This window comes from Ipomoea nil, unplaced genomic scaffold (genome assembly GCF_001879475.1).
Source record: "Ipomoea nil cultivar Tokyo-kokei standard unplaced genomic scaffold, Asagao_1.1 scaffold0688, whole genome shotgun sequence".
NCBI classification, from domain to species: Eukaryota; Viridiplantae; Streptophyta; class Magnoliopsida; order Solanales; family Convolvulaceae; genus Ipomoea; species Ipomoea nil.
The window spans coordinates 3,979,741-4,003,257 of record NW_017617116.1 but is presented as its reverse complement, the minus strand read 5'-3'; the positions used below and the strand labels follow the sequence as shown (position 1 = coordinate 4,003,257).

The 23,517-nt window shown below is 36.1% G+C and overlaps 3 protein-coding genes across 3 annotated transcripts; 2 read left to right on the top strand and 1 right to left on the bottom strand.

Annotated features, from left to right (window-relative positions):
• Positions 1-977: 977 nt before the first annotated feature.
• On the top strand, positions 978-7,381 carry LOC109176257 (coiled-coil domain-containing protein SCD2). Its single transcript, XM_019325715.1, has 18 exons — positions 978-1,221; positions 1,254-1,653; positions 2,266-2,435; positions 2,688-2,763; positions 3,399-3,440; positions 3,517-3,579; positions 3,892-3,941; positions 4,058-4,085; positions 4,292-4,363; positions 4,453-4,563; positions 4,652-4,712; positions 4,884-5,000; positions 5,154-5,272; positions 5,741-5,810; positions 6,064-6,105; positions 6,383-6,423; positions 6,646-6,772; positions 7,108-7,381. Coding segments are annotated over exons 1-18 (1,695 nt in total). The 5' UTR covers positions 978-1,219; the 3' UTR covers positions 7,212-7,381.
• A 2,930-nt stretch (positions 7,382-10,311) lies between these two features.
• On the top strand, positions 10,312-13,471 carry LOC109175279 (transcription factor SCREAM2-like). Its single transcript, XM_019324516.1, has 4 exons — positions 10,312-11,559; positions 12,077-12,304; positions 12,629-12,799; positions 13,090-13,471. The coding sequence occupies exons 1-4, from the start codon at positions 10,549-10,551 to the stop codon at positions 13,171-13,173; spliced, it is 1,494 nt and encodes a 497-aa protein (XP_019180061.1). The 5' UTR covers positions 10,312-10,548; the 3' UTR covers positions 13,174-13,471.
• Positions 13,472-17,477: 4,006 nt separating this feature from the next.
• Positions 17,478-20,230, bottom strand: LOC109175933 (inactive leucine-rich repeat receptor-like protein kinase CORYNE). The gene is made up of 2 exons (XM_019325317.1): positions 18,527-20,230; positions 17,478-18,054 (listed from the first exon to the last, which is right to left on the bottom strand). The coding sequence occupies exons 1-2, from the start codon at positions 19,414-19,416 to the stop codon at positions 17,742-17,744; spliced, it is 1,203 nt and encodes a 400-aa protein (XP_019180862.1). The 5' UTR covers positions 19,417-20,230; the 3' UTR covers positions 17,478-17,741.
• Positions 20,231-23,517: the final 3,287 nt, after the last annotated feature.

Here is a 23,517-nt window from a genome sequence, read left to right as displayed (position 1 = left end):
GAGCTCGAGTCGAGCTTTGATCAAGCCGTTCAAGAGCGGTTCGACTCATTTACACTCCTAATGGCGACCTTGTGCGAAGAGTGACGGTAATGGAGCGTGACTGGCAACCTTGCCTTGCTGTGCGAAGATCGGCGGCGACGGAGGGTGACCGGCGACCTTCCTCTGTTCCAATGGAGAACGGGGCAACAAAAAACTGGCGAAGGAGGGCGCGTCAGTGACGATGGAAGTGATTGGTTAGAGACGATGGAAGAAGTCCTAATTTTGCTTAAGTATTTGGAGACTATTGCATAATAGAGATGATGGAAGCGGGAAAATTTTGCTAAGTATTTGGTGGGAATTAGATTTTAGTGAAATGATTTTCAAACATCAATAGCGAGAGTAACAACATCTTTTGTATCAATAGCGAGATTATGTTTTTAAAATAAGTATAAAATTAAAATTTCGTCACTAAATCATAAACTTTTAGTTAGAGTAATTTTCAACCCTCACAAAAACTATGCAAATAATACATTTAGTGAGAGGTTTTTCTACCCGTCACTAATTTTTGTCACTAAAAATTGTTTTTCTTGTAGTGCTATTTACCTTATCAATTTGAGATGATCAATAATGGAGAATCTATTAAATTGATTTACCTTATTATGTTCTAAGGTTACAAGAAATATTTTTACTCATAGCGCATACTCAGATAGACTACGAACATTTTCTGTAAAAAAAATCATATTAATATTTACTCTAGATTTATGTAATACTCCTGCTCCTCAAAATATTGAATCCCAAACTGTAAGGGCCCCCACCTCTCGGCCTGACAGAACATTGAGAGTTGTAAATCATGATAACTCAGCTGTCCCTCACTTTGAGAGTTGTAAATCATTAATGTTTACTCTAGATTTATGTAATACGTAGTACTAAATATATTAAAAGTTGGGTGTTAACTTTAATGAATAATAATTTTGACTTTAGTAGGTTCATACTTCATAGTTCATAGTCTAGATTTGTGTAATACTTGGCTACTTGCATCCACACGGGTCACGGCCGCACCGCAACGAGAAACACCAAGCGCTATTCCGGGAGCGTGAGGCTCCGCCGCTTCTCCGGCACCAACTACAAACACACAAATATCCTTCTCCGTAAATCTCTCAGGGAGAGCAACTCTCTCAAATCTAGGCGTCTCCCCGAAAATTTCGTCTGAATTTCAGCACGCATTTCTCTGTTTTCAGTAATTTTTTTTGCAGTAACATTACTGGTTTAACAATGGAGGCCAGGAGAACCGACAGTCCGGTGTACGCGCGCCATTGGAGCAGCGAATCCGGAGTTCTCAATCCACCGGCCGCCGCGTCCTCCGCGCCGCGTCCGCACCATGGTCGCTCCTCCTCCGTTTCCGGTATGTCCAGCATTAAGCGCACTCAGAATGTCGCCGCCAAAGCTGCTGCTCAGCGGCTTGCTCAGGTCATGGCCTCCCAAGCCGCCGCCGGCAATGACGAAGACGAGGACGAAGATAATGATGATCTCGGGTTCCGATTCGCTCCTCCTCCTCTGCCTCTGTCCAGAACTGCCTCCGGCCCACCCAACACCAGTAACAATAAAATTAACGGTAATGCTGCCAAGGCATCTGCTTCGTCCAGTAAGATCAGTAGCAGATCCTCTTCTCCTTCGGTAATTTCGTGGACTAGATCTCAATTTTTCCTGTAAATGTTGAAAGCTTATGTCGGTTGCAAATTTGCTATTAGACATGTTAGGCAATAGTTATGTTTAATTATGACGAATATGCCATCCTTTAATTTATAAAAAGAAATTTTAAAAATGGTAAGCCGTTTTAGTGTAATCAGTTACTCAATTGAGTTAATAATGGGTTTGATTAGAGTTAATTCACGAAACAATGTACATATTTTAGTTTTGTGCTATATGTAGTGATATGTTGGACCTTTGGCCATGGTTTTTACTTTTTAGCATAATATAAGTATATAGAAGGATTTAGATAGAGTTGACATGAGTGGAACAGCTGAAATAGTTGTTCTTGAAGTTCATAAGTTTGATCATTAATAGTTATGATCTCCTCTAACAAGGACTTACTGCCCTCAGTTTCACATGTCTCACCTCTTTATTTCAAATATGAAGCTCTTGTTCTTGCAATTGAAAGTACAATGAGATTATAGTTGAACAATAAGTTTCAAATTAGCAAAAGTCTTTTCCAATTTTACTTGCAGAGTTGTTATCAGTATGGTACCTCTAGATGCTAATTATTTACTTTCTTGCTATTTTAATTAGCTAGCTCAGAATATGGTGGAAGAAACTCCATCTCATCGGTCAACATCAGCTGGGAGGTCTTTAACGTCAACTCGTCCTGCACCAGCAGTACCAACTAGCCGTTCGTCACTGAAGACTCCAATACCCATACCACAAATTGATCCTCCTACCAACAAACCACAAGAGAAAAGGTAACCATGGTGCAACCATCTCTATTTTACATGCTAAGTTCTGATATGTATACTGTATTACTGTAACATTTTTCACTCTTAAGCAAAAACATTGATGTACACTATTGCCCAGCTCAAAAGCTCTCACTGTTGCAAGTTTCTGCTTCTGGGATGCATAGTAACTGCCCATCATGGTCAATACTTGTGCATGCTGACAATGGAGGGGTATTTTGTTTCTCCTCTTTGCATTAATTTTGTAACTTTTTTGTGCAGATTCTCACCAAATTTGGGACAAGTAAATTTAAAAGACGGGGGCCATCAGCATGGCACTTCTGCACTCCATGATGAAGTGGGAAAATGTTTTCCATTATCTATCTTCATTTTTCTAAAATTTTCCTAGTTTTCATTTTCCATTGGAAAATTAGAAAACATGCTCACGTTCAATTTTATTTCAATTTATGAAGTATGAAAGTATTTGAACTTCAAAATTTTTTTTTCTAGCTTTCTTCATATTAAAATACTAATGTGCATGGTAGGCAATGGTGGTATTGATTAGTTGTGGGCATAGGTGGTAATGGTGGTAGAGGTGTTAGTGGTCGAAGGTGGGCATACACACACATAGGAGGTGGTGGTGTTGATCATGAGTGAAGCCTCATGTATGTTTTTGCACTTGAAAATTTTGAAAGATATCTTTTTAGAGTTTTCCAAATGCTTTTGCTAAGTTAGATATATATCTTTTTCATTTTATGCTTTCTAAAAACTAGAAAACACACTTTGAAGAAAACTTTGTTTCCATTTTTTTTCTTCAGAAAATTGGAGAATTTTCTAATTACTGAAGAGGCACTAAGTTGACATAATTAGGTTCCATACCCTATGTTCTATATATGTGCATACATATTCTGCAGCAAGATACAAGAAGTGTTTTCTCTTGCTAATAGCACTGTTCTCTGTGAACCTCATTTTTCCTTATGGCCTTATGTGCAGCTTGATGTGCTACAAGAAGAAAATGAGAATCTTCTGGAAAAGGTGGATGTTTTGGTAGTTAATTTTTCTCTTCTTTCATCTTCTGTCCTTAATTCTAACACTGAACTTTTTTGTACAGCTTAGGGTTGCTGAGGAGAGATTTAGGGAAGCTGAAGCTAGAGTTGTTGAGTTTGAGAAGCAGGTTAGTATATATTATTATATTATGCATCATGTTAAGGTGATAATTTCCTTTATTTATTTACTCTGTATTTATTTTTGAACTTTTCGTTCACTATTATGTGGACGAGTAATTGAGTTGAGATTTCTCAATTCTTCTTGATTGTGATTTCTCTGTACTTATGTTTCATCCACACGTCAGATTGTTAGAACATAACAAGACATTTTGGTTCTGTTTCCCTGCTACCTGAATTTCATATAATTAATTTTATATTCTTTTGAAATTTAAAACCCCCTATATGAACAAATCAATCTAAATAAATCCTGGTTATTTCAGGTTGCTGCTCTTGGTAAAGGAGTGTCCTTAGAAGCCAAATTATTGAACAGGTTTCATAAAATTTATGAACTTTCTCATAAAAAAGTTTAAAATTTCTTATATTTCTACCTATTTATGTTCTCTTTGTAATATAACATGATTAAACGCAAGTCTTATTAATTTGCAGAAAAGAAGCTTCTTTGCGCCAGAGGGAGGTAATTTTTGGATATTTTGTTAACTAGATTGTTGAGTAAGTTGAATCTTATCTTCGGTCGTGTGCCATGGCATTTGGTTTCGAATTTTATTTGCATTCCACTTGCCAAAAAGAAAAGGAACTAAAATTTAGAAGAATTGAAATTGATCACTATCCTCAATTGTCATCCACTTCTAAAATATGATTGTAATCGGTAAGTTATTTTAGGCTGCACTAAAAGAGGCAAAAGCAAAAGAGGGGGTAGATGTGGAGCTTGCAACACTCCGTTCTGATGTTAAGGTAAGTGTACCACCATGAATGTAAGTGTTGCTGTTGCTTTTGCATTCTTCTGCCTAATGTTCTGACTTTTTATGTTTTATTTGATATAGAATGCGAAAAATGAGGCAACAGCTGCTGTTGATCAACTTCGAGGGACTGGATCTGAAGTCAAAGCTCTGCGCTCTATGACACAAAGGATGGTGTTAAGCCAGAATGAAATGGTTTGTTGCTGTGCTTTCTGGAGATTAGATTACTATTTGATGGGCTACATGCTATTACATTTAATTTAATATTTTATTCATATTTCAGGAAGAAGTTGTTCTCAAAAGATGTTGGCTTGCTCGTTATTGGGGTTTAGCTGCTCGGTATGGTAAGTAGTATGTTTTATTTTCTTTTTTCCGTTGAGATGGGAGCAGGTGGGGGTATTAAAATTTGTTTCTAAGCTATTGCATCCCCATGGAAATGAAATTTATGGCTACCTGTGACCCTTGAATGGGCCTTCCACTTTAACTTTGAATCAGGGCTCTTATTTGTTTTGCAGGTATCTGTTCGGATATTGCTATCACTAAATATGAATATTGGTCATCTTTAGCCCCTCTTCCCTTTGAAATAGTCCTCTCTGCTGGACAAAAAGCTAAGGAAGAATGCTGGCAAAAAGGCTAGTAACTTTTACATGTAATCCATAATAATTTCAAAAAATAAAAATAAAACAAAGGCACAAATATTTATCTTTAACTTTAACATAGCGATTTCTTGATTTGTTAATATATTTTATTTTATATGTGAGATTAATGCGGATATTATTGAACAGGTGATGAAAATCCAGAAAGGGTCAAACATGTTCTGGACTTGAGTGATCTGACTGGAGAAGGAAACATTGAGAGTATGCTTTCAGTAGAAATGGGCTTGAAAGAGCTTACGTCACTCAAGGTTTGCCCCTATAAGTGGGTGTCTTTGTGTGCACTTTTTTTCTCAGGATTTTTGTCTACTTTCTTAAAGTTGATGATATTCTGACTATTCGCGTCTTTTATACTTATTAACTTTATGCTCTTGTCTTCATCATTTATCCATAATTCTGTAGTGAATAAATTCTGCTTGCTCTATCATACCCAATATTGGCTCATTTACTAAAGCCCCAAACTCTTCTAATAAGCCAATCAAAACATAGTGAAAAAATTAGCAAAAGTGCTATAGAAAATAAGCTCAACAAATTGAGCTTTTTGCTTATAGCTCTGCTCATGACCTAATTGTCAACTGGTCCTTGGCCGGTACACCAAACACTACCTCCAATGGCTAAATGTCCAGATGTATATTTACTACTTGTGCTGTATTATTTTCTTAGTCTTCCTAGACAAACATTGGCATTTGCTATAACTATTTTATGATGACACTTTTTAGGTTGAAGACGCAATTGTCCTTGCACTGGCTCAACAACGGCGCCCAAACACTGCTCGAACATCAATCTCAGGTTATATGATGACAAGCTTGGCTGGATTAACGTATTAGTTTATGATTCTCCAAAGTACCCTTCTACACACACACACACACACTAATTGGGCTTCTCTTCTGGAGTCATGCTGCATTTCCTTTTAGCAGCAGAATGGTTACTTTCTTCAAACTTTGTGCATCTCTTGGTTATTAAATCTAAGATTTAAGATACTTGGGTGACTTTCATATTTTGTGTATCTTAACCTGTAATGCATCTGCTTCTGCTGTGACAGATCTCAAGTCACCTGGTGATCCAAAGTATATGGAAGCAATTGGTGAGTTTAATATGATATTTTAAAGGCATATTTTCTTGTTCTTGGCATCATCATGACACGGCTTAATGCACAGAGAACGTTTCATAATTTCAGTTTCATGTCTCCCTTCAATTTGACTAAAGAAAATTTCTTGTTCTTTATCACTGTCTTTGTCTGTGTAAATTCTTCTGGAGTCTTCTCACCTGAAAATTTTGGGTACTTCGTTTTGATTTTAAAAAAAATAAAATTCCTTGCCATTGTGAATTTTACTCTAGCATGTGCATGTTTCTTTCTGCAGAACTGAGCCCTGAGGAGTCTGAAGATGTGCTTTTCAAGGAGGTTGGCTTCTTTACCTGCTTCTATATATATATTTGCTTTCTTTTGTGTGCCAGCCTCTGTATTTCCCTAACCAACGTTGTAATCAGTATACATGCTTCTCCTAATTCATATATCTAGTGTTGGTGGTTAGCAGCCGCAACATTATCCAATGTTTGTCTACCTAAAGAAAAACTGCTGCTTTCTTGTTTGTGTTTAATTTGTCTTCATTTTGAATCTACTTAGGCATGGCTTACTTACTTTTGGAGAAGAGCCAAGGCCCTAGGTATAGAGGAGGAAATAGCCAACAAACAGCTTCAATTTTGGATCGGCCGCAGTGCAGAATCACCAACCTCACATGATGCTGTTGATGGTACCTCGTTGTCTCAAAATATCTAATTTTCAGCTTTCAGAATATGCTATTGATTGGATTTTATGATTTCATTTAGCTTATTACTTAGCACAGTGCCTCATTCTTCCTGTCGTCGTAACTACAAGCTGCTAACTGCCAAACATGGCTCTGTAATTGTGACCTTTGTTAGATTATTGAGTGAGAACTGGCTAAATATCTTGGTCTCTCACTACAAGAAAACACTGAAACAATAATTTACTTACAAATTTACTTGTAGGGTAAGCAGGGTGTTTTATGTGTTTTTGGTCAATTAAGAACTATATTTGTAATAACACTATTAATGGGTTCCATTTCAGTTGAACAAGGGCTAATGGAGCTGAGGAAATTGGGCATTGAGCATCGACTATGGGAGGCATCTCGCAAAGAAACCGACCAGGATTCTTCTCTTATTGGAAAGTAACTCCATCCACCACACCATCAAAGATTTCATCGACTGCAAGTTAGTGTATGTATTTGTTTGCCTTTCCACTTGATGCGCCATTTTACCTTAATAATGTAAGCTAAATATATGTTGACAGATTATCCTTCACAGTGCAATAGCATAAATATATATATTACTAGATGGTCTACGTTGCTTGGTGTCTATTGTAATCAATAGTATCAATCATAATAATAAATAATCACTAATATTTTTGAATAAATAAGAAATAAATAATTTACATTTGATAGGACAAGATTTGATTCCCACTAATAATGCTAGTGAAATCTAATTCATTATTCCCAAAAGGTTGAACCCCCAACTCCAAGCCTCCCCATACCCCGTCCCAACTGAATACAGAGGTTAGATCTTTCCTTATCGTGCACAAAGTGTCCCTTCACTTTGAGAGGTTGCTCTCAAATTGTTGCTGGTGAGACTCGATTCTGCATCATTGTTCCCATACTTCATATATGTAATGTAATATGTAAATGTAATATGTTTGAGGTAGTAGGGAGGGGCGGAAGTGATTGGGATTGGGTATGTGTTGCGGTGAGACAGTTCACGGGCAACCCGAGATGCGTTTAAACCTCAGTCTCCACTTGTTTTATCTTTTAGGAAATGAATAATAAATCCCAGAGCTAAGGCTAGTTCAACCTCGTTCTCAAATTGCTCACTATCCTTGACTTGTTAGCTTCATAACCAGGGTAATGACCAAGATTCCACTCCCATCTTTTTTCCTTCTTTACACGTTTCTTCTTTCTTTTACCAACTTCCTTCATACCCAGGGCATTGTCTCTGTCCACTGTCAACCTTCTACCTTCTACCTTCTACTTACGTGTGCCTTCCAATCCATTTTTGTTTTTGTTTTCTTCTTTCTATTGTCAAATCTTTGAATTCAATAACCTTATTATATTATACTCATCCATTTTATTTTAGGTTTTAGGAGAACTTCATTTCGGGAAGTGAAGTGGGTGATTTTAATCCTTCCATTCTTAGCATTTATTCATTTTAATCTGTGATTATCATTGCCACCCTTAATTATTTTAAAAATCATTGCAATTTTTCATCACTCTATTAAAATTCATTTTAAGTTGAGAAAGCATGAATGTCGCAACTCACATGCTAAAATAGCACGAGGTCTCTTGAAATTGCGTGACACATATTTTCTCAATCCTAATAATTCTAAAATTGCAACAAATATAGTTAAAGGGTTAAAAGTACTAAAGCCTACCCACTTTTCCCTTTCATTTTTAGGGTATCCATGCTTATTGATGAATATCTTCACTTAATTGGAGCTATAATCCAAAGTTATAACCTTAGACTTATGCTAAAAGTTAATTGTTACGGCTTTGTCCACCTAAACCCTTCCGGAAACTTCCAAGGGCTAGGCTTAGTATAACAACAAAAAGTTGGTTGAGGGTTGATGCTATAGTACTATGTACGACGAATAGGTGTATAAGAAAAAAAAAATGTTTTTGAAGTGAAAAATGAGTAGCACGCAATTGTTAAGTTTGGACTTAAAATTTAAGGATCTATTACCCTTTTTGTCTTAAAGATTGATGGAGGAAATAAATTTTAACAAGTGTTTCAATTGATTTACACGCTCCTAAATACTTGTACATTAGTATTTACAATAAAATTAAACAAAAAAAATTAAGAATTTATTTTACATTAATTGACAGTGGTGCCGTGGTGGGTTAAGCGCAACGTGGGTAAAATGACAGGCAATAAAATGCAGTGGTACGTTCAACACATTGAAAAGGAAGAAGCCATCCCCGTGACTTGAACTGACCATTCAATTTCTAATGCCATACGAAACCCACAAAGGCTTCACTCTACCCTATACTAAACTGCTTACCCTATTCATATTTAAATACGGAGTAATATATTTGTCAAGTGCCTTTTCGCAACTTGTTATGTTATGTTGTGTAACTTAATAGTCCATTCTTAAAATCGAAATTTGTGTAGAGATTGCTGGCATGGGCTTTGCTCAATGTTTTAATAGACACTATTTAAGAGAAGAGTTCTGTGTTTGAATCTTGGTAGCAGTAGTATAGGGATTATGTTTAAAGTGAGCAGATCCCTTGTGGTTAGGATTCAATCTTTAGGGAAAAGAATTTGTATAAAGAGTGAAGAACTATTGTTTATATTAATGTTACAAAGAATTATTACGGAGTATTATTTATACTAATGTCTTATTGGAATTTAAAGAGTATCAAAGAAAAATGATTAAGCCAGTATAGCTAAGGTGACACCTCATCTGATTCATCTCTAGTGTAACAATGGTGTCGTTAGTGTGAATGCAATAACTTATGTTCACACATATCAGAAGGTAAGTGCTAATTTAACATTAGGGTCGAATACAAAGTAAAAAACTATACTAATATTTTCTTTAAATGCAAATAGTCTATAAGAGCATCCACACTAAGAGGAGAATGTAGAGTTATTTCAGAAATAAATCACTCAAGCCAAAAATAATACTGATGTGGGAATGTGTTATTTGAAAAAGAATGAGTCTGCAAATTATGGGTTAATATAAAAAATTTTGAAAAAGAAAATGAAGAAGAAGAAGTAAGGCTGTGTGCGTTTCGCGCACAACCTGAGCAAAAGCCGAGCGCGTGCACTGCACGCGCCTGATGGTGCGTCAGGCGCGCCGACTGACAACATTAGTTTTTTAATTTTTTTTTAAAAAAAAAAATTAATTTTCTCTTTTATTTTCCTCTCCCATTCCCCTTCTCTTTTCTAATCACTCTTACATTATCCCCACATTCTTCCCAATTGATGCGGATGCTCTAAACAAAATGATTAAGCTATCGAGAGCAATGTGAAATCTCATTTTCCATAAGAAAATATGATTAATGTGAACACAATAATTATTATTCACACTTACCAAAGAGTGAGTGTGCAGTTTCAATCAATATATACACAATAAATCATAGTATTTAATTAAACAAACAATCATTACATCATTACAATCTCTAATAAATACTCAGTATCTTTTAATAATAAATATTACATCTCTATTTATAACCTAAAACAATGGATTATGATAATCCAAAGAAAATGTATGAAAGGGTAAAATTGTACTTTGAACGCGACGAAAGGTTCCCCAGTACGACACGCACTTTTGCCGTTTTGCCAGCGAAGAAGAACAGCAGGGTTGATGGCTGATACTCTGATACTATATGAACATCCCAAGCCTAGCAGATGAACATTTCTCTTCTCTCTCTGCCCCCACCGGCACCGCTATCCCGAACCCGACAATTATTCCGCTTTCTCCATTGATTTTTCATCTGTGTGGTCGAGCAAGAAGCCCAGAATGGAGCCTATACAGCAACGAGCGAGCTTGGATGAAGACGACGGCGGCGGAGGAGGAGGAGCGGCGGCGAAGGGGTTCGCATGGAACAGAAACGACGGCGTTGGAGGAAGAATCAAGCGAGAAATGAAGGCGCCGTCGTATTGCTGTGAAAGTGACAGTGGGTGGTACGTGAATAGCCATAATGGAGAAGACCCACCACGGTCATCTTCCTTGTTTCAGGGCTCTTCTTCACAGGAGAATTGTGATTTCTCGACGCCTCTGTTGCAGAATCCTATGGAGTCGGCGGGGTATAGCGGTGGTCTTCACCCTACTGAATCCCCTCTCTCGGCGGCGGCGTTTCATCCCAAGCCGCCTTACTTGTCTTCGCTGCTCAGCGCGGTTTGCAACTACCCGTTCGACGATAATCTGGATTTGCTCAGCGATTCCGGGTTCTCGGATACTCCGGCTTGGAATTCAAATGATTCCATGGGGTTTCACGGGGGGTTGGGTTCACAGATGAGGCTGGTGGATTCCGATTTGGGGTTTGTTTCCCCGGCGGAGGCGCGTTTGCTCCCTCTCGCCGACAATGGCGGCGGTTTTAGCCCCCCGCCGGGTTTGGATGGATATGGAGCGATGGTTTTGAAGCCGCTCCATAATAATAATAGTCCATCCCCGGGGATGGGGAGCTCTAATCTGAATCTCTTCCAGAAGAGACTGGCTATGCGTCAGAAATCCGGAGAATTTCAAGAAAATTCTCAAATCACCATTGGAGGCATAGGGTCATCGCTGCACACGAGCGGCGGCGATGACATCACCGGGATGAGTGGGTGGCACTCGGATTCCGACGACCCGTCGGAGAACGTGAATGATGGATTGGAGATTTCGAACGCCAATAGTTCAGTGATTGACGGGGACCCCAAAGGGAAGAAGGGGAGACCTCCGGCGAAAAATCTTATGGCAGAGAGAAGGAGAAGAAAGAAGCTTAACGATAGGCTATACTTGCTTAGGTCTGTCGTCCCTAAAATCAGCAAGGTCAGATAGAATTCATTTCCCTCTCCATTTGGAAAATCTTCCCATGATTTTATTCTTAAACCTTTGTAACCCTAGCCGGCAAAAAGATAACAAAGAGGTAAACGAGCTTAGTTTGTCTATAGTTGGCCAACTCAAATTAAAACGGTCCAGAAGGAGATAAACCAATCTAGGTTGTTCATAACTGATCGACTTAATCCAAGAAAGTCAATAGGTTGCTTCCGGGGAGTCAAACTTGTGACCTTGTGGTTACTAAGTTAACAGTTTCATGACCTTAGCCGGGCTCAAACCTAGATGACCGATAGGTCGCTCTCACTAGGAGTTGAACTTGTAATCTTGTTATTACCAAGTTAACAGTCTGACTAACTTGCTAATATATTAGCTTGAGACATTATGCTTTAATGTAACTATTGTGGTTCCCTTGAGGGTATAACAAATTTGTTGATTGCTTTTTATGGATATTGTTTGACCTGTTAAAGGACCATTCTTGATTGAATTAACATTGCTATTGTGATTCTAGATGGACAGGGCCTCCATTCTTGCTGATGCTATTGATTACTTGAAGGAGCTTCTACAGAGGATCAAGGACCTAAACGATGAACTACAGATGTTGGCATCTAATGGCTCTTCTGTACCGCCTGTTGCTGGACTTCTCCCGTCCACTTCTGCTATGCCTACCCTGCCCTTTCCCGTGAAGGAGGAATCTTGGAAAACCTCGTTACCAAGCCCAAATAATCAGCCACCTATGGTACATTTCCCCGCTGTCCTTCCTAGCCATCATGTCGATTTAGAATGTTTGTGATAGTTACTAATATTTTCATCTCGATGCTCTCATAACCTAATTAGAACACCCCAAGAAAGTCTACCATTTTGTGTTTTCTGAATTTAGATTAGGTGTCAATTTGATTTTGTAATTTTGCGTTTGAAAGGACTCAGTTTTGCATGTGGCTTAGAAGTAGTCTAATTCGTGCTAGTTGCAGTTGCAGATCAGCTATGTTGTGCTGTGCAATGAGCGTTACGATTTTCCTTCGTTTCTACTTTCTCATATCCTATGCGGTTTGTTAAATTGCAGGTCCACGTCGAGCTCAGAGAAGAGAACGCTTTCAATATCCACATGTTCTGTAGCCGTAGGCCTGGGCTCTTACTCTCCACGATAAAGGCGTTGGACAACCTTGGAATGGATATTCACCAGGCAGTCATCAGCTGTTTCAACGGTTTTGCATTAGACGTTTTTAGAGCCGAGGTAAGTTTCCTTTGCATTATCAAGCACGAACCTTTCAAAATCTCGAAATTGCACCAATAGCTCATTCTCGGGAATGCTATTCTTAGCCATGAAAAGACAAACCAAACAATGGAATAGGTCTGTTCGCGGGAATGGTATTCAATTCCCGACCTATTCCATGAACCAAACACTCTGTATAAGTTGCGATCTCTTAAACATGTCGAGAACTACCTCAAGTTGATTGAACATAAAACTTGTGAATCTATAACTCGTATGATTGATATGCGTCTATTATATTTTTTGTTGAACAGAAATGTAACCAAGTGATGGATGTTCATCCCGACGAGATCAAAGCTGCTCTGTTGGACACCGCCGCCTTCCATGGGTTGGTATAATAGACTTGGTTGTTGTCTCAAGGAACAGTTTAGAATTATGGGTTTGGGATTTGAATGCTAACCTCAAGGTTGTTTGTGAGCTTTCTTAGTATGAAAAGCAATTTGTTAATTTGGAAGCCTAGTAACTAATAGGCATGGAAATAGAGAGTCTGAAAATGTTGCATAAATTTAGCAATTAGGGCTTTTGTACTCTATTGTTTTGTGATAAACTTGATGTATTAAGTAATGCCTAAAGTCTAAACCCTCAATTGGGAATGATGTAATCCAGCTATATGGTCCTTGTTTTTGCTTTACTAAACACTTTAATGATTATACAGAAATGTGGATCAATGGATGGATTTTTTTGTCAGATTTTTAAAATATACTTGTACACTAATGTTTACAATACGACCAATTTCATATCTCCGAGTAGGAATCAAACCCTGCATCTTACAACTTTTAAGTTCTAACGAAGAAAAGTTAGGTTAACCAGTTGAGTTATGCTCATTTTACAAGGTCCACATGAAAAAAATAACCTATCAGAGTCCACCACATCAGGGAGTACGATTTGGGAGTACATGTAGTAGAACTGATGCTGAATACCCTTTTCCCTGAGTCAAGATCCCTGAAAAGTAGTTTTTCTACTAGCAGATGCAGCTTTTTAACATTTGTACAATCTGGCAATTGGTACTGTTCTCTTGTAGAGCTCATGAATTTGGGTCTCACCATGTCTCCTAACTTGTTAAATTTAATCAACCACAACTTCATCTCTATAGTACACATTCCAAGGCCTACAACACATTATTATCAAGTGCCCAACAACACATGGTTTGTGTGAAGTCTGGTTTAATTTTTCTTAAATAAGACTTCGAGTTCAATTCAAAACTTATATGAATAGATAGAAACAGGTATTGAGAGAGCTCTTCATGTGAAAACACACATTAGTTTGATATCAAATTACTTGATACTTAATATGATTACAGAATAATAGATTTTTTTTTATTAGAATACAGAAAAGATTTAAAAATAAATAAAAATAGTGGTATCTACTATGAATATGATAAATGCCCCCCTTGCAAATTAGTATAAGGTAAATATATTACCTTCAAAACTTGTAGGTTGTCCGCACCAATTTGCATTGGTGCGAATTGCATGTGCCAACCAGAAAAATGTTTTTAATAATAATAATCTTCTCAAAAATAATAATAATAATAATAATAATAATTTTTATTAAATCTAATAAGACCCAATAAAGTTAGACCTACAACTGGAACTAAAAAAATGTTGATCTAATTATTTATTGGAATGAATAGTTCATATTATTTTGATTCAAGTATGTTAGTCTAATTGTTTGTTTTGATGCAATGATGCAAAATTAAAAGAGTATGACTAAATATAGCAATCCACAATAATTTATTACTAAAATTGAAATTATGAGAATGCCACTGCACTTTTTTCGTTCTCTTTTTCTTATTTTCTAGCTATTTCTCTTTTTCTTATTTTCTAGCTATAGATAATTCAGATGAATAGATAAAATAAATCTATACTTTTTATATGAGATTTGTTTTTATATGATTTTTTTATACATATCATCTTAATACTAAGAGCGCAAGTCCTAACATAATACACATAATCTTACATAATACATATAACTCTTAATAGAATACATATTAAAAAAAAAAAAATTGTAACCGACGAAATGATATTTACTGTGTCAATTCACCACACAACTTATAAAAACGATGTCGGACGATATAACGATTAATGTTTGGCCATAACCAAATATGGACTATAACCCAAACAAATGTTTTGGTCCTGAAAGGCTAAAACTAACTATTTTAGCAACTAACTGTTATGGCCCAAAATATGGTGTTGATAGGCCAAACGTACAAGGACAAAGGGCATATGTCATCTGCACGATTAATATCATAGGAAAAATTATCATTTTGATTTTTCAATTGTCAATGTAATTTCTAATTTTCAATTTCAACTAATTTGATTCTTGAATTATTTAAAATCTCATCAATTAAATCATTTCAATGGATCAAGATACTAATTTCTCTATTTTAAAAATTTTGTCAATTTAATTTTCGAAGAATTTAATTGATGAAATTTTAACCAATTGGATGATGTTGTTATCCAAATAGCAACAGTGTCAGCACATCACATGCATGATTGTCACGGTTAGATGATTGGTACTCAACACTTGTGTTAAAAGACAAAGTTGACAGGATGAGCATTTTCCCAAATAGGACTTAACCACTTAAATCACACATCAAAAAGCATTCAAGTTTTTGTGATCATCTTTCACCTAACCATTCTTTTAAGGCAGTTTTATCACACCCATAATGCATTACATACCAACTGCAACTCTTTTTGGCTGAGTGCCCACCACCCATTTAGTAAACCATTTGTTGTTCCACTTAAAATCCTACTCACAAAAGACAAAATCTCTCGTCCCAAAGACCTTCATACAGTAATCTGAAAGAATGGTGGAGGAGTTAATCGCAGTGACCCACCGACCTCTTAGGTCTGTTGTTGTCAGATCTTGATCATACGCCCTTACCCGTAATCTATCGCTTAAGTACAAAGTGAGCTATATCCATGCGGACCTCAGCTTTAAAATCTTGTAGAGAAATTGATTGTGGGATGTATTTTAAGTAGTTAGGGGTAAAAAAAAATTGTTGCATTGGTTATCACAAGAGATTCAATTTCAAACCATGTTACTGACAAGAATCGAACCCCCACCCTATGATTATCAACATTGTTGCGATTTACCTTCCCTATTAGGCTTTAACTAAATTGAAATTGCAATTGAACTCAATGAGCACTAGCATTTGGCCATTGCACACCCTAAATGTCTTATAGGGAGATAAATAGCGAGATTTATTTTAATGACTCAAAGATAAAGAACTTGTTATATTGGTTCCCATAGGGGGTTAAATTTCAAACTAGGTTACTAATGAGAATTGAACCTTTTTTTGAAAAAAAAAAAAAAAAAAAAAAAAAAAAAGAGAGAGAATTGAACCTTCACCGTAAGACTGTAAATGTTGCTGAGATTTATTTTACTTCCCAATTAGACTTTAACTTGAAATTTAACTACGGAGTATCATTGAAATAGAGAGAATTCAGAATTCTATATATATTTTTAGGTAACGAGAAAGACTCATAGTATCATCTAAGAATACTATGAGTATAATAATGAGAAAGGCACCGGATAAATCTATCTCTTGTATAATAACTTACAAATCATACTATAAAGACTTTATACAACATGCTCAACTAAAAAAATATTAACAAGAAAATTTCAAAAATTAAAACTCTAAGAAAAAGTGAACTCTTTTTTACTAAAATCACAAGCCTCGTGTTCTACAACAATTTATCCTAAAGATCTCACCACTAGGTTACATATACTTATTTAGCTTACAACTCATTAGAGCTTATATAATATTATTATCAAAAGGAGAAAAAGCTGTTTAAAGTCAAATAAAAGTTCTTTTTCAAACAACTTCACAATTATGCTTTCCAATAAAGCTTTCTTTCTTCAATAAGTTGAAGAAAAGAACTAAAGCATTTCTCAAACATGATTTTACATATAGAGTGTTGAGTATTTACTTGGCTAGTCTTATTCCTTGCCCTAAAAGACAAAATTTCTTCCTTCCCATAAATTTCACACCCTGAACTATCAAGATAGTAAATAGTTAAATCATAGTAACTCAACGACCCATTAGATAATCGTTCAAAAAAAAAAAAAAAAACGACCCATTAGATAAGAGAATAATTGTTTGGTAGTCACAAAGAGCCCACCACTATTACTATAGCTCGACTATCTGTCCTTATCCACAATCTATCACCTAGAAATCAACTGAGCTACCAGAAGCGCAATCAAATGCTTACCATTATACCGAAAGCTATAGAACGTAACAAAGACGTAATTTTATTTCCTTGTATCGCCACATTTTTTAGAGGCCGAGACTTACCTTCCGGCTTTCGCCCAACAATTCTCCTTGTCACCTGATGATGCTGAACTTTGTCCCTTCACCGACCTCTACCCAACACTTATATCTCTATCAACCGAGTAATAGTGAACATCCCGCAGCCAGATGAAGACAAACATTACACAAGGAGTTGATGTTAATCCAAAACAAAACTAAATGATTTCAGAAGAAAAGTTGTCTGAAAAAACAGACAACCAAACCAGCCCTACCACCATTATAAGGTTAAGAAACCATTAATGCAGATGTCTTCTTACATAATAATTTCCCCCTTTCTTTTTTGCCTGTTAGGAATTAGGAAATGTGTTTGTAGTATCATCATTCATCACCTTCCTTCACAAACAACACTTCATTTACATGCCACTCAATCATCAGAGTTCAGAATTTTCAAGTTACAGTAAAGAGTAAAGACCCTACTTGTGTCGACCAACCATTTTCATTAAAAACATAGAAACCTTAAAGAGCATAATGGTTGTTTCCATGGCATAACTAACCCAATAAGCAACTAGTTTGGATAACTTTGCATAGAAAGAAAGCCCCGAAAACAACCTAAAGCTCTCTCAGCAACGTACTTTGCAGGGATCGATCTGATCTTCAGAAACTATTTAGTTGCGTGAGCATTGACACGAGCTCGTCGCTGGAGGGGCGATCGGTTGGCATGTCAGACAAGCATACAACGGCTATTTTTACTGCCATTAGCATCTCGTCTTCCTCCATTTCCTCCCCGAGAATACTCTTGTCCAACGCTTCCCGAGCCTCGCCTGCTTCCTGCAGGCGGTGCAGCCACCGCCCCAGACTTCCCCCGCTCGATGCATCGTTAAAAAACGGGTCCATTGGGTTTCGACCAGTTAATAGAACAGCCAATATGACTCCAAAGCTGAAGATATCGCTCTTGTCAGTATACCTACTGTAAAATCATCACAAGTCACAACTCAGTCCTTGTCCAGTTTCAGAAACAATCTAAATAAATTTGCATAGCAAAAAAGGAAGAAATCACGACCAGCAAGAAATAGGTACAGACGAAACTAATCCAATCAATTCCTTTAATCATTGTTGAGCATATAACCATTAATGTGCAATCTAACTATCAGCTTTTAGGCTTTTAGTTGAGATGGTGCACATGTTTCAATTTGGTATCAGAGTCAGACCAAACAAAACAAATTTTGTAGCAACCAAACAAAACTCAATGGCATACCATACCATGATCAACAAGAAGCATGTACTCGTATTAATTATCATTGATCAACAAGAATCGCTATGAAAGAACCATCATTGTCAAAGCATTTAACAGGTCGAGATAGCAAAGTTGAAAACGAAAAACGAGCACAATTAACAATTACTCCAAACGAAGGCTATGTGAGCACAGTTTTGGTGGTTACCTGCAGCTCTGGTAAGACTCAGGAGGGCTGTAGCTCGATGCTGCTCGATCAAAGTTAGGGATGATTTTAGCCAATCCACAATCAGCCAACCGAGGCTCGGATTCTGCATCCAACATTATATTGGAAGGCTTCAAATTGCAGTGCAAAAATCTCGGGTTGCAGGTGAAATGAAGATACTGGAGCCCCTTAACGATCCCAACTGCAATCCGAAGCCGGGCTTCCCATTTAAGCTCCAACTCATTCTCCCTCACCCTACTCAGAGCATCTTCAAGGCTCCCGGTGGGCATGTAATCGTAAACCAAATAATACCTATTCGATTCCCGAACATAAGCCCTTAAACTCATCAAATTCCTGTGTCTTAGGCTAGCAAGCGCCTCAAGTTCCTGTTGCACCCTCCTCTTCACAGATTTGGTCTGAGTCTCGGGGGAGCCAGATTCGAAGGTTTCGAGCCACTTGACTGCAACAGTTAGCCCATTATCAAGAACAGTCTTGTAGTATTTTCCGTTAGGGCTCGAGCCAAGCAACTCGGGTTCATTCGCAAGAGCAGCTTGAAGAGTCTTGGGAGGGATTTTGGGGGAAAACACAACAGGACCCTTTAGAATTGGGGCTTTGTTGATATACCTAACAAAGCACCTAACTAGCCAAGCAAAGAGAAGAGCAGAAATCAAGCCTGTTAAGGTTCCAAGAAGAATACTAAGCAGAATCCTCTGAAACTTGTTCCTAAATTGAGGTGGAATAGGGGGCACAGGAGGCTCACTTGAGTTATCCTTGACAACCCATGATTGGCATTTCACACAACTCATATCCAAGCAGAAAATGCACAACAAAAACACTATCTTGACACTTATGCTGCAAGAATTGCAGCTAAGGTTTCTCATCTTCTTCCCCATAGAAACCTTAAAGCTTCCAGCTAAGGTAGTCTCAGAAGAAAGCCTTAAAAGTCACAAAAGACTCAACATAAACCCCTGGCATAAACTGAAACCACCTGTTCTTAGGGTTTTGAAAAGCAACCAAAACAAAGATACAAACTAAGCAAGGCTCCAAATTTCTTCAAGAAAATGCCCATAGAGCTACACACTCTGTACAAAAGGGAAGATAAAGAGTGGAGGGTATGGGGTTATCACATTCTCTGAAGGAATCTTGAAGCTGCAAAACACAAAAAGTCTCCAACTTTACAGATAAAAAAAATGCCCAAAGAAACCAAACCAGCAAAGCTCCAATGTAAGGGATAAAATATATGTAGTAGCAGACAGAATCCCTGTCACGAAATCTTCACAATGAAGAAAGATGGAATTAATCCCATAAAAGAATACAATATCCCCAGGAGAATCAAAGCCACTGGTCAAATACCCACATACACTCAAGTCTCAGAGATGGAGGGTGGAGAACACAAGTATAGTGAGCTTAGAAAAGCCCTTTTTTGTCAATGCAATCAAGAATTTGCTTGAAGAAGGCGCATGAGAGAATGGGGGGCCAACCAAAAACATATTCCTTAACCATTCATACATAAAACTCCCTCAAAGGAGGAAAAAGAAAAGATTTTTTTAGAAAAATAAAAAATAAAAAAAAAAAATCAGCAGGGGTGAAAAGAAAACTAATCAGGATTTTGTCTACATTAAAATAAGAAATTATCTTAAGTATTAGGTATAACTGTTCGTTTCTTTTCCTGAAATGTGACGTTGTTTAATCAGTAGTTGAGTAGAAGAAGAAGAAGAAAGAAAGAATGGGGAGGCGGCATGCGAGCTTTTATGCCTTTATCTATTCCCAGAATCCCCACTCTTTTCTGCTTTGTTTCCTTTCATTCGTACACCTAATAATTACTTTCCCTATGTTATTTTTCCATAAATTTTATAATGCCCATCACTCAAAATACAATTTTTACTTTCACTATTTATAAAAATGTTTCTAGAATTTTTTTTTATAATAATAAAAAATTTTATCATTCGAAATAACTTTTTAAAATAAAAATCTAAATATATTTAAATGCATGTAATTGTATCAATCATAAGCTAATTGATGTGTTGTGAACTGGGGTAGTGGTGTATGATTTAGAGCGATACTTTGAATGTATTTTTCTTTTTAATAAATTTGTTATTAAAAGAAGTTAATAGAGGTTATAAAGTTTTTTCGAATAACACTCGAAAATAGGGTGTATTTGATAATGTAATGATTTGCAAAATTCTTTAATATGACTATATGAGATACTTAATATTTCATGAGCAAATAAAATAATGATTCTTGTGTAATTTGTACATGGTTGTCGTCTTGTCAATTCTCGATAGCCTCGCAAAGATAGCTATAGAGAGTGGTGTTGGATGGAAGGAAACGAGCAGTATGTCATGAGAAGTGAATCGGGCTTACCTAGAGGATAAGAGAGGTATTCATAGTGTTAGGAATGCGTTTTTCGCACTTTTAGTATCACGAGTATTGTGGCACTAACATGATTGATCCACGAATTTCAAACCTTGCAAACTTGATACACGGTTATCATTTTTTTTTAACACAAATGGTCCTTCCGGCTAAATTTCAGTCCATTTGTGACCGGGAAAAAAAATTATAGCAGGGTTGAGCCGTGGATGGAAATTTAGTCAGAATGACCATTTGTGCTATATAAAAAAAAAAAAAAAAATGATCGTCGTAGATCAAGTTTGCAAGGTTTGAAAAGTCATTGGATCAATCATGTTAGTGCTACAATACTCGTGGGACCAAAAGTGCAAAAAACTTTGTTAGAAAGGTTGTAAGCAGCAACATTGGAGCTGCCTCTCAAAATGAGGGGGGATCCTAGTTGGCAATGAGCAAAAGTCTAGCATATATTGATCAATTGAGTCACCATGATAATAACCCATTTACAAACTGTCCGGTCAGAGTGTGGGGTGCTTGGGGTGGGCAATTCCACCTTTTGTCACAAGAAAGGTTGTAAGTAGTGATAGATAATCATATGTGTCCCACCTTGTACCCAACAATAAATTTAAAAAAAAATATATAAAACCATATTATCCTCATATTGTAATGTGAAAATTATATTTTAGTTAAATAATTTGTAAATTGTAATTGGTTACAATATGCAAAATGCAAATAAACATAGTCCCCAATTGTGTCCAATTTGGGCAACTTTGGTCCCTCATCAACCTACTTCAAAATTCAAATATGGAGGGTATTTTGGTCATTTTGTTTCAAGGTTTCTATATGAGTAGGAGAAAACCCAGAGTTTTCAAATGCAGTCAGTCTTTGGCTATGACACCAAAAATGCTAACCTACAAAATAAAAGAAGCTAATATTGTACTTAGTTTAAAATCTCTATTAAAGAAGCAAGAAATTGGGAGCAATTATTGTCAACCACGGCTTTACAAAAATAGCTTTTAAAACACTGCTCAAAGCTATTATAAACTTCCAATTTATTGTTGTACATGCCGAAAAATATAATATATAAACATAAATATATAGGCGTATAGCTTAACTATAAATGTAGACTATTAGTTGAAATGAAATATATTCTTTAATTTGATATCAGAGCTAGCCTCATGCACAATATCATGGATGAGTCCGAATTTTTACATCACCTGCTCGCACACGTAAAGAGGTGTAGTATTGAGCATATAATATATAAATATAAGTATGTAGTTCACCTATTGTGGGATGAAAATAGTCAATTGTAACAAACATAAATGTGCAATTTAATTATTGTGGGAAGAAAATAGTTAATCATGACGAACTTTATGAGAATTAATACAATTTACAAGAAGTATATAATGTTAATAACAATTAAGAGAGACCTAAGAGCACTACAAGAGTTTTATTTTATTACTTAGAAATGCAAAAGACGTTACACGATTATAATTATTACTCCGTATAATATAAAGGTGACGAATCTTATTTATGAGTGAATAATAATTGCAAGATTATGGTATTCCAAACACAACTATAGGTAAGCTTACAAGCTCCCTTTCCATTAAGGTTAGTTAAATAACTGATATCTTAGCAACATGCATTTAATGTAGAGTTATCAAAACGGATCGAATGTTGTTTAATCCATTTTTAACGCCGGTTGCATCATAGCTATTCACAAGTAAACCCATACCGTTTAACCCATAGGTTATACGGATTTGCCTATATTAACTCATTTACATTTTATATATTTAAATTTTATTCTTCCAAAAAAAAAAAAAAAAAAAAAAAAACCTGAACCCCAATCCTAAGGGCTCCCATGGGAGGATCTAAATCATGGTAACTCAACTGAACATGAATTACAGAGGCTAGACTTTTACTCACTGCGCACAAGGAACCCCTCACTTTGAGAGGTTGCTCCCCTAACCTCAAAATTGACCAATTCTCACTACAACATATATACTCCCTATGCCTTATTTTACATAGATTGTTACTATTCATTAGTTTAACTAACTCTTTCTTCTTTACTTATTTTCTTTAGTATTTTAAAATTATTTTTATTATTAATTGTTTGTATTTAATATTACTTTTAATGTAGTTTCTAAATATATAGATTTTATATAATAATGAGTAATACTAAACTTTGGGATAAGAGTAATACTAAACTTAGCATTATGAAAAAATTGAATTAAAAATAGAGTTCTAATACATGTACTCTCTAATCTTACTCTCTAAATTTTACTCCCTGATATGACATATTTGGATAAGTTTTTTTTTCATGTGGGTCCCAATACAAATGACTACATCAAGGTTTTGTGTGTAGGAGTATATGTTGGGAGTATAAAAGGGAGTACATGTAACATTTTTCTTAAAAATAACTTCAATCAAGCATCGTTAGCTGAACCAGACAAATAAAATAGGACGGAAGGAGTAACACTTACAAACATTATATACACACATAATTTATATATATATTTAAAATAATCATATTATGTTTACAAATATTTATTAATATGCTTGATTAATATAACTTTATATAAATATTAATTACTATAATTATATAATCAAACCAATGCGGGAGGAGTTAAATTTAGAAGAATTAAATA

Excerpts from the sequence above, each read along its gene's own strand:
- LOC109176257 (XM_019325715.1), top strand. Across the intron at positions 5,001-5,153 it reads GGAAGAATGCTGGCAAAAAG|GTGATGAAAATCCAGAAAGG; the intron begins GCTAGTAACTTT and ends ATTATTGAACAG. Across the intron at positions 6,424-6,645 it reads AAGATGTGCTTTTCAAGGAG|GCATGGCTTACTTACTTTTG; the intron begins GTTGGCTTCTTT and ends GAATCTACTTAG.
- LOC109175279 (XM_019324516.1), top strand. The coding sequence starts at position 10,549 with ATGGAGCCTATACAGCAACGAGCGAGCTTGGATGAAGACGACGGCGGC. Across the intron at positions 11,560-12,076 it reads TCGTCCCTAAAATCAGCAAG|ATGGACAGGGCCTCCATTCT; the intron begins GTCAGATAGAAT and ends TTGTGATTCTAG. Across the intron at positions 12,800-13,089 it reads TAGACGTTTTTAGAGCCGAG|AAATGTAACCAAGTGATGGA; the intron begins GTAAGTTTCCTT and ends TTTGTTGAACAG.
- LOC109175933 (XM_019325317.1), bottom strand. The coding sequence starts at position 19,416 with ATGGGGAAGAAGATGAGAAACCTTAGCTGCAATTCTTGCAGCATAAGT. Across the intron at positions 18,055-18,526 it reads GAGTCTTACCAGAGCTGCAG|TAGGTATACTGACAAGAGCG; the intron begins GTAACCACCAAA and ends ATGATTTTACAG.